General features: G+C 46.8%; 1 protein-coding gene across 2 annotated transcripts in view; it reads left to right on the top strand.

Moving 5' to 3' along the window:
* Positions 1-10,063, top strand: part of ANKRD6 (ankyrin repeat domain 6) — a 215,439-nt gene that overhangs the window by 186,637 nt on the left and 18,739 nt on the right. For both annotated transcript variants that reach the window (XM_055087623.1, XM_028494646.2), the window contains 5 exons: positions 878-955; positions 5,218-5,322; positions 6,657-6,791; positions 7,100-7,285; positions 7,724-7,876. In XM_055087623.1, coding sequence (XP_054943598.1) covers positions 878-955; positions 5,218-5,322; positions 6,657-6,791; positions 7,100-7,285; positions 7,724-7,876 — 657 coding nt within the window. The remainder of the gene's footprint in view (positions 1-877; positions 956-5,217; positions 5,323-6,656; positions 6,792-7,099; positions 7,286-7,723; positions 7,877-10,063) is intronic.

Here is a 10,063-nt window from a genome sequence, read left to right as displayed (position 1 = left end):
TGTGTTCCCCCTCCCCTCCGGCTCCCCTCCCCTCGCCTTCCCCCTCCCCCTCGCCCTCTCTCCCCCTCTCCCCGTCTCCCCCTCATCTCTCATCCTATAGCAGGCACCAGCTCAGGCACCCTCTCTTCCTCGAGGTTGGCCTGTGATCTCTGTGCTCCTGAAATTGCACAGACTCGGGAGGTACTGGGGCTGGAATAGTGGTCTGGGGAGTTGGGGGTGTCGAGGCTGGTAGTCCCCCCTCCCAGCTCTAGTACCTGGATTGGGGTACCTCCCCCATGATGCCATGAGCACCTTAGCCTTCCTTTGAATCCCACTGTTTTCAACTCCTGGTCTGGGCTTTACTCTCCCTAGAGTCTCCGTTATGGCCATAGCTTCCTAAATGTTTTTCACAGTCCAGTTGCTGAGACTCTGTGGCTGGGCCCTGATCTGCCCTTCCAGGTGTTTTCTCCATTGTACTCCCGGAAAATGGATCGCTTGGCTGGGTTTTTATGATCCTTTGTGTTTTCTCAAGTGACATGTTCCACCTTGACCCCATCTCTTTTGTTTTGTTTTGCTTTGTTTACCTCCCTCATCCCTTTTTCCAGGAAGCCTTCCTGGGTGAGCAGTGCCCCTGACCATTGTCTCTTAGAGCACCTACTGCTCACCTGGTCAGCACTTACCCCGTGTGCCTGTGTCCTCAGGTGTGACTGGGCTCCCCGTTGGATGGATGAGGCTCGAGCAGGACCACGTCACACGCACGGTCGTGTTTCGCTGAGCACATGTGTAGGTGCTGGTGTGACCGGGTTGCTAGCTCCTGGGAGAGCTGTGCCCGCTGGGCTGTGCATGCGCGGGGCTGGTGTTCCGTACTCAACTGGTTTCCCTCTGTGCCTTTCCTTAGGCAGGCCGGACTCCACTGGAGACTGCCCGCTACCACAATAATCCGGAAGTTGCTCTCCTCCTCACTAAAGCGCCCCAGGTAGGACTTGTTGCATTTTCCGTTGTATTGATTTTGCGGGGGCTGCAGGGTCATTGGGATTCCGCGGGTTGCCATCTACTGAAGGCAATTCAGAGCAACTTAAGAAGGGGATGGATGGGCTTACTGTCCAGGCAGCAGGAAGTGTAGGAATCCATGTGAGCCTCCAGGATACCTGCAACCAGAGACCTCAGGCCCAGCAGGCTGTTCTCATACTTGGGCATCATTTCCGCTCTGTGGCTGGATCATTGTCACAACCAGTTTCCTGAATCATAATTTCCCAGCCAGGGAAAAGTTCCAGTTTAAAATGTCATAGGAGGGACTTCCCTGGTGGTCCAGTGGTTTAAAACTCCATGCTTTCAATGCAGGGGGTGCGGGTTCAATCCCTGGTCGGGGAACTAAGATCCCACATGGAGTGCGGCACAGCCAAAAAATAAATAAAAACGGTAAAACATCGTAGGAGAAGATCGTGATTGGCGAGCTTGGGGCAAATGCCCGGAACAGGTGGGACGGAGGTGCTTTAGGAAGATGGTGGCATCCATTTGACCACGTGGTTAGGAGAGGTATTTCCCAGACAGAGGTGCGACGAGGCATCCGTCTGGGCAGACGAAGCCGTAAATGTCCACTAGCGGCAGCTGAGTACAGTATAGTTTTCTCCTTTTTTATTAAATAATGGTATATTGGCCATCATTCGATTTAAGAAGATGACTGATATCTTAGTTGAGGTTGAAACGATCTAAGTCACAAAGAAATTTAATAGTGATGATTTATAAGCTATTTATAATTTTAGCACCCTGAAATAACTTTGTTTATAGTACCTTCCACAGACACATAATTTTTATATAGTTGTACCCACAATGTTATATACTCTTTGGTATTATGCCCTTTATCCTAACTGTAATAGGAAACTGTTCTGTAGTCTTCACAGTTATTTATCACAATGGAAGCATAATATTCTTTTTTTGGTTGCTGTTCAGTATCTTGTTAAACCATTTCCTTAATGTTAGACATTTAGGTTATTTCCCAGTTAGAGCTAGTCTCTTACCTTACAGCAAACACTGAATGGTTTTCCACCTTATTCTGGCTAATGCTGCAGGAAGACAAAGTCCTAGGGAGTCAGAGGGAGAGTCCAGACCCCAGCCTGCTGCACCATGGCCCAATCCCAGCCAGCCTGGGGTTCTGCATGGCCTTGATTCCATTTAAGTTTTAAAAACATGCTTGATATAACTAGCAGTTTCTGGAAATGGTTAAGATTTTTGTCTCTTGCAAAATCAGTCACCCTCTTACCCGTGGAGAAGGTCCTTCTCAGTGGGCTCTGAAAATCCACAGAGCCCCTGACAGGTGCGAGTCAGGTGCTCCTTTGGAAAAAGGCTCCACCTCTGTCTAGCTGTTTGCAAACAAATCCTCCGCAGAATCACCTCTGGGAACCCTGATTTAAAAAAAAAAAAAGCTAGTCTCTTGCGGATCAAAAAGGACAGGGTGCTATATAAGTGTCAGAATCCATTAGTTACCTGGCATTTCAGTGTCTGGCAGTTTGATGGACAGCTAGCTGCGTGCTCAGCCACACGAGGATCATCAAGTCTTGTGGGATGGAGGGTCCCCCGGCACACGAGGATTCATGTGCCTTTAGCCTGCCTGTCATTTATCTTCCAGAGCTCAAGAATCTCGATTCCCAGGGATAAAGCTCTCTTGTGGACTATTTTCCCGTGTGGTTCTCCTTTAGCATTTCCATTAAAAAAAAAATGTCTTAAGCTAGTTTTTCCACACCCATATTGAATAGCAAATAAATAGGATATTTTTAAAGTTTTTTTTTGGTTTGTTTTTTTAACATAATTGTACATACTAACCCTTATTTTCAGTGCAAAGAAAAAGCTTTGGAATATGCATAAACTTGCATGCATACTGTTCTGTTGATCTGTAGTTATAGAAAGGGTCTTGTCTGAAACGAGAAATCCCCTTGCCTTGGCACCTTAGTTGACCATGGATTTTGATGGTTCACAGCAGTACTAAGAGGGTACTTCTTTCCGAGGCCTTAAGATCAATATTCCCTTGATTTCTGTGAAGTGGGAAAGATTGATGATGGTCCATTTGGTGGATGGCCTGGCTCTCTGAGAAAGGCTGTGAGCCATGCAGGGTTGTTTTCATTGGCTAATAACATGGTCTATGGAGGGAATTTTTCTGATTATTTTGTGTTTGGGTGAAGTGAGTGTTACTTCTTATTTTTGATTGATGTGGTTCACAAATGCTTTGGAAAGTGAATTTCAGGCTGATTCTGGAGCTGTGTCCTGTTCTAAGTGTCTATAAAGCAGATGAGCAACGGGCCTTACTTGCTTCCCTTCATCAGACTCGACTTCTTACTGAGTCTAAAATTTAGCTGAGGACACTGGTTCTCAGACCTTTTTGGTCTAAGGACCCTTTTTACTTTCTTAAATATTATGGAGGCCCATAAAGAGCTCTGTTTATGTGAGCTTATATCTATCAATAATTACCGTATTTGAAAATAAAGTTTAGAAATATTAAAGATATTCATTTAAAAATAAGTCCATTTTGTAGCAACATAAATAGCATCATTTTGTGAAAAAGAACTTTTTCAAAACAAAAATGAGAAGAGTGGCATTGTTTTACATTTTTTGCTCATCTCCTTACTGTCTTACTTAGAATTCTGGCATCTTTTATTGCTGCATGCAATCTATTGTAATGTCACTGATGTAGCTTCTGGCAAACACCACAGTACACTCATGAGAAAATGAGCATGAAAAATGCCAATGTTGTGGTAATATTATGAAAATAATCTTAACCTCATGGACTCGGGTCCCTGGACACTTTCAGAACTGCTGGCTTTAGGGGATGAGAATATAATTTAAAAATCCGGTTCAGCTGCAGGCAGATATTGTCAGGAATTTTCCATTTAGGAGGTACCCACTGCCCGTGGAGGATTTTTTTTGTCCTATAATGTGTCACTTGAATTTAATGAACACAAGAAGAAGAAAGTCTGACATTGAGATGAAAAACACTAGGCTGAACTTCAGACTGCCCTTATCTATCTGTATAAGAAGACGGTAGAATATTGTTTTATTGCAGAAAGATAGTGTGGCCGGGCTTCCCTGGTGGCGCAGTGGTTGAGAGTCCGCCTGCCGATGCAGGGGACGCGGGTTCGTGCCCCGGTCCGGGAAGATCCCACGTGCCGCGGAGCGGCTGGGCCCGTGAGCCATAGGCCGCTGAGCCTGCGTGTCCGGAGCCTGCGCTCCGCAACGGGAGAGGCCACGGCAGTGAGAGGCCCGTGTACCGCAAAAAAAAAAATAAAAAGATAGTGTGGCCTTGAAAGTGCTTTCACCGTCTGGACCCCCTTGGGTTTTTTAAGGGGGGTGAACCCTGGAACTAGGAGTAGGGAGTCTGGAGGAGAAGGGTGTGGACCTGAGCCGGGGATTGAAGGTTTCCACCAGCGCACAGGTCTGTACCCCGTGATTAAACATCTCTGCCAGCTGAGCACTCTAAGGCCCCTAGGCAGGTGGAGACACCCCCAGTGACCACTGGTCCAAGCCGTGCCGGCTACCTACATTGTCTCGGTTAATTCCGGCAGCTCCCCATTCTCACGTTGAGAAGACAGAGCACAGAGAAGTCAAATCACTTGCCTGAAGATCCCCAGCTAGCTGCTGCTGGGCTCCCCTGGGCCTGTGGGGCCCCACGTGTACTTGCCTGTGTCCATTCCACCTCTCTGCCCTTGAAGGGGCAGACCACAGCCTTCTTTTGGGGGAAGAGACTCCTGCCCCGTGGTTGGTACCATGGCTCACAGGTACATCTCAGTTAGGCTTGAATCAAAGTTATGTTTGAATATGACTTGGATACAGTTTGGCCAAGAGAAAATCTGATGGGCTACATCAGGTCCAGTGTCCCAAGATAGACCGTGCCTGGCACAGGGCTGCTGTGTCGCACAACTCCAGGGGACACCGTTCACGTCCTAGTCTATGTGAGCCGTGCTCCCTGGAGCTGAGCCGTGCACGACCTGCTCACACCTACGTGGGTGCCCTGGCCCATCACTAAATGCCCGTTAGTGCTGCTGTCCTAGACTGTGAGCTCCTCAAGGTCAGGAATGATGTCCTCCCGTCTCTGGGACCCTAAGCGCCCAGCACAGGATGTAGGAGGCATAGTGGGTGGTCTAGAGGCGCTTGTTTGATGTGAACGCCTGGTCTCCCCCCGCTCGGCTGGAGGCTCCATTAGGTCCGCGCACACCAGTGGTTTGTAACGATGCCTCTTGCCTCCTTCAGGTCTTGCGCTTCAGTCGTGGGCGAAGCCTGAGGAAAAAGAGAGAGAGGCTCAAGGAAGAGAGGAGAGCTCAGTCTGTGCCGAGAGATGATGTGGCACAAAGCAAGGTGGGGGGGTAGCCCTCCCGCCCACTTCCAGGGTGGGAAACTGTCTCCCTGCCTCCTCCGGGCCCGTCCGGCGGCTGCTGGGCCTTCCTCTGTCTCTCCTTTCCTCGGGGTCCTTCAAATCTTGTCTGTCTTTCCTTCTGGCCTCTTGTCTTCTCCTCTCCACGATTTCAGGCCGTGTACTCTCATGCCGCCTGTCTTTTCCAGCACCGTGTGGCTATATTTGCGAGCCCCGTGCATCCGTGGCCTTGTCGCTTCCACGTGGACAGCACAGCCTCTCTGACACCACACCCTTCGTCATGTAGAGCAGAGGTTTTCAAAATGTGGATCCACTTGTCACCTGGAACCTTGGTAGAAATGCAAATCTGGGGGCCTCACCCCAGACCCACTGGATCAGAAACTCTGGGGTAGGGCCCAGCAGTCTGTGTTTGAACAAGCCCTCCAGGTGATTCCAATGTGGACTACAGTTGGAGGACCAGTGGCGTAGCTTGTTGCCTCTCCTTCCGCTTAGGGAGTGAACAGAGGCTGTGCTAGCCCATATGGCTCCTCTGTGCAAATTAGAAAAAGATGCCTTCTGGGCAGAGCAGCCTAGCACAGGGCACGTGTGGTGAATAGAACCCAAGGTGGACTTCAGCTCCCTCAGCCCCACTCATGCCCTCGGCTAGGTGCCTTTGTGCAGTGAACAGCTTGCACAGCTGTGCACAGCAGCCCTGGAATGAACCATGCCTTTCAGCTCTCCCAGGAAGAAGAAGACTAGGATATAGAGACAACTTCTGGCACATAAAATTTTATACCAACTATTTGTTTTTTCTGTTTGAAAAATCTTACCAATTTCCAGGCTTAAGGCATTGTAACTCGCATTAGGTTCCTGTGTGTGAATTGTACATATTAACTTGTAAAAGTTCTCACAAGGACCAGAAATGTGATTTTTTTTTTTCTTCATTTCAGAAGGTTCTCACTCTCCTCTGAATTGTGAGGGTCCAAGATCAAAGAATGAGTGGCGTTGTCTTTTGGTTGAAATGTAAAAGACCAAAAAAATCTCTAAGGCTGAGGTGTTTTGTGTGTACTGCGTTCCTAAAGTTGCAGAACATAGAGTTAGACCCAAGGCGATATCTAGTTTGGCACCTAATAAATGAAAAACCAAACACTCAACTCACCAGGAAAAGCACAGGTGTTCAGTTAAAACCACCAAGCAGTGCTTCCTATGTCTGAAATTTGTCATTGGCAAAGATTCCCAGGGGTCCTTTAGTGGATGGAGGCTGGGAAATTTTATTCCATTATTGAAAAAGGCTGGGGGATCAAGTAGAAGAGGTTTCTGGGCTTTTTTTTCTCTGTAGGGAAGTGTCTCAGCAGGAGACACCCATAGCAGTGAACAGGCTGTACCCAGAAAAGAAGAGTCCAGAGAAGATTTCCTGTCCGCCTCCCCGGAGCCCAGAGCAAAGGACAACAGGCAGAAAAAGTCAAGGGCCAAGGTCAGGAGGCGCGTGAGAGCTGCCAGGAGGGCTGGGAGGAGGGCTGGCGGAGGGCCCTGGGATAGCATCATGCCCAGCAGCTAAAAAGCCACTGCACTTGGCTTGCTTGCTGGTTTGGAGCCAGAGTACAGAAATCGGCCCTGGCCGGCTGCGGACACAGGGTAAGCATGCTGGTACATCTCTTTTGACACGTACCTGGCATAGAACGCCAGGAGACTAGCAAGGCAGACCAGACGGGAGCCACCGGCTGGGCGTCAGGCTCACAGATGTCACAGCGCTCAGGGTGGCTGTCGCCTTCTCTCCCACAGGCGTCAGCGTTTTCTGACCCCACCCCACCAGCAGACCAGCAGCCTGGACAGCAGAAGAGCTCACACACTCACAGTCACCCTAAAAAGAGGCCCAGGCATCGCTGTTCGCCCCCAGCCGCCCCCCACGAGTTCAGAGCGTACCAGCTCTACACGCTGTACCGGGGCAAGGACGGCAAAGTGATGCAGGTAACTGCCGGGCCCTGTCAGGGCAGGACTGTAGGCCGTAAGCGTGTGTAACCCTGTTGCTGGGGGCTAATGTCCACTTTTGGTGGTGACTACTGAAGGCATGAGCTTTGAAGATAAGCCAGCTGGCCCTCCCCACATAAACTGTGCAGTACCCTCCTGCCAGTTAGGCCTGGAGAGCACAGGGATGTTACAAAGCTCTCTGCACCATGGATAATCTTGAGGCTGGATAGTGGATAAAAGCAGCTTGGGGACTGGGACCGTATGTTGCCCTCTCTGCATCTTCTTAATGCCTACAGAGCCAAGGCTTGACCTGTCAGTCCAAAGTTACCACAGGGATGAGTCTCCTCCATCACGTGTGGTCCCCTGGTGTACTGACAGACACATATTTTCAGAAGGAACGAACGACTTGGATTGATTCCTTTTTGGCTTCCCTCTTAGGCACCAATAAATGGCTGTCGATGTGAACCCCTGATTAACAAGCTGGAGAATCAGTTGGAGGCAACGGTGGAGGAGATCAAAGCAGAGCTGGTGTCGGTTCAGGATAAGATGAACACGAAGCTGGGGCACATGGAGAATAAGACCCAGCACCAAGTAAGTGGTCGCCATCGTCCTCATGGCGTGGTGTCCTGGCAGAAAATGAAATCAGACCTCAGTACACCTTTCTGTTCTGTAGACTCTGCCCTGAGCATATCAGGCAGGCTGTCAGGGAAGAGACCTGTGATTTCTTTTTTTTTTTCTAACTTTATTTCTTTATACAGCAGGTTCTTATTAGTTACCTATTTTATACCTATTAGTGTACATGTCAATCCCAATCTCCCAATTCATCCCACCACCACCCCACCCTCCCGCCGCTTTCCCCCCTTGGTGTCCATACATTTGTTCTCTACATCTGTGTCTCTTTCTGCCCTGCAAACTGGTTCATCTGTACCATTTTTCTATATTCCACATATATGCGTTAATATACAATATTTGTTTTTCTCTTTCTGATTTACTTCACTCTGTAGGACAGTCTCTAGATCCATCCACGTCTCTACAAATGACCCAATCTCTTTCCTTTTTATGGCTGAGTAATATTCCATTGTATATATGCACCGCATCTTCTTTATCCATTCGTCTGTCGACGGGCATCTAGGTTGCATCCGTGTCCTGGCTGTTATAAATAGTACTGCAATGAACATTGGGGTGCATGTGTCTTTTTGAATTATGGTTTTCTCAGGGTATATGCCCAGTAGTGGGATTGCTGGGTCATACGGTAATTCTATTTTCAGTTTTTTAAGGAACCTCCATACTGTTCTCCATATTGGCTGTATCCATTTACATTCCCACTAACAGTGCAAGAGGGTTCCCTTTTCTTCACACCCTCTCCAGCATTTATTGTTTGTAGATTTTTTGAGGATGGCCATTCTGACCGGTGTGAGGGGATACCTCATTGTAGTTTTGATTTGCATTTCTCTAATGATTAGTGATGTTGAGCATCCTTTCATGTGTTTGTTGGCAATCTGTATATCTTCTTTGGAGAAATATCTATTTAGGTCTTCTGCCCAGGCCCCATTTGTTTATTTTTGTTTTTATTTCCATTACTCTAAGAGGTGGGTCAAAAAGGATCTTGCAGCGATTTATGTCTTAGAGTGTTCTGCCTATGTTTTCCTCTAAGAATTTTATAGTATCTGACCTTACATTTAGGTCTTTAATCCATTTTGAGTTTATTTTTGTGTATGGTGTTAGGGAGTGTTCTTCTAATTTCATTCTTTTACATGTAGCTGTCCAGTTTTCCCAGCACCACTTATTGAAGAGACTGTTTTTTCTCCATTGTATATCTTTGCCTCCCTTGTCATAGATTAGTTGACACCATAGGTGCGTGGGTTTATCTCTGGGCTTTCTATCCTGTTCCATTGATCTATATTTCTGTTTTTGTGCCAGTACCATATTGTCTTGATTACTGTAGCTTTGTAGTATAGTCTGAAGTTAGGGAGTCTGATTCCTCCAGCTCCATTTTTTTCCCTCGAGAATGCTTTGACTATTTGGGGTGTTTTGTGTCTCCATACAAATTTTAAGATTTCTTGTTCTAGTTCTGTAAAAAATGCCATTGGTAATTTGATAGGGATTTCATTGAATCTGTAGATTGCTTTGGGTAATATAGTCATTTTCATAATATTCTTCCAATCCAAGAACATGGTATATTTCTCCATCTGTTTGTATCATCTTTAATTCCTTTCATCAGTGTCTTATAGTTTTCTGCATACAGGTCTTTTGTCTCCCTAGATAGGTTTATTCCTAGGTATTTTATTCTTTTTGTTGCAGTGGTAAATGGGAGTGTTTCCTTAATTTCTTAGTTTTGCTTCTTCTTTTCCAATTTGTATTCCTTTTATTTCTTTTTCTTCTCTGATTCCTGTGGCTAGGACTTCTAAAACTATGTTGAATAATAGTGGTGAGAGTGGACATCCTTGTCTTGTTCCTGATCTTGGAGGAAATGCTTTCAGTTTTTCACCATTGAGAATGATGTTTGCTGTGGGTTTGTCATATATGGCCTGTATTATGTTGAGGTAGGTTCCCTCTATACCCATTATCTGGAGAGTTTTTTTCATAAATAGGTGTTGAATTTTGTCAGCAGCTTTTTCTGCACCTATTGAGATGATCATATGGTTTTTATTCTTCAGTTTGTTAATATGGTGTATTACATTGATTGATTTGCGTATACTGAAGAATCCTTGCATCCCTGGGATAAATCCCACTTGATCATGGGGTATGATCCTTTTAATGTGTTGTTGGATTCTGTTT

This window comes from Physeter macrocephalus, chromosome 10 (genome assembly GCF_002837175.3).
Source record: "Physeter macrocephalus isolate SW-GA chromosome 10, ASM283717v5, whole genome shotgun sequence".
Classification (NCBI taxonomy): Eukaryota; Metazoa; Chordata; class Mammalia; order Artiodactyla; family Physeteridae; genus Physeter; species Physeter macrocephalus.
Note: the sequence above shows the minus strand (reverse complement) of the source record. Positions and strands in the feature narration are given on the sequence as shown.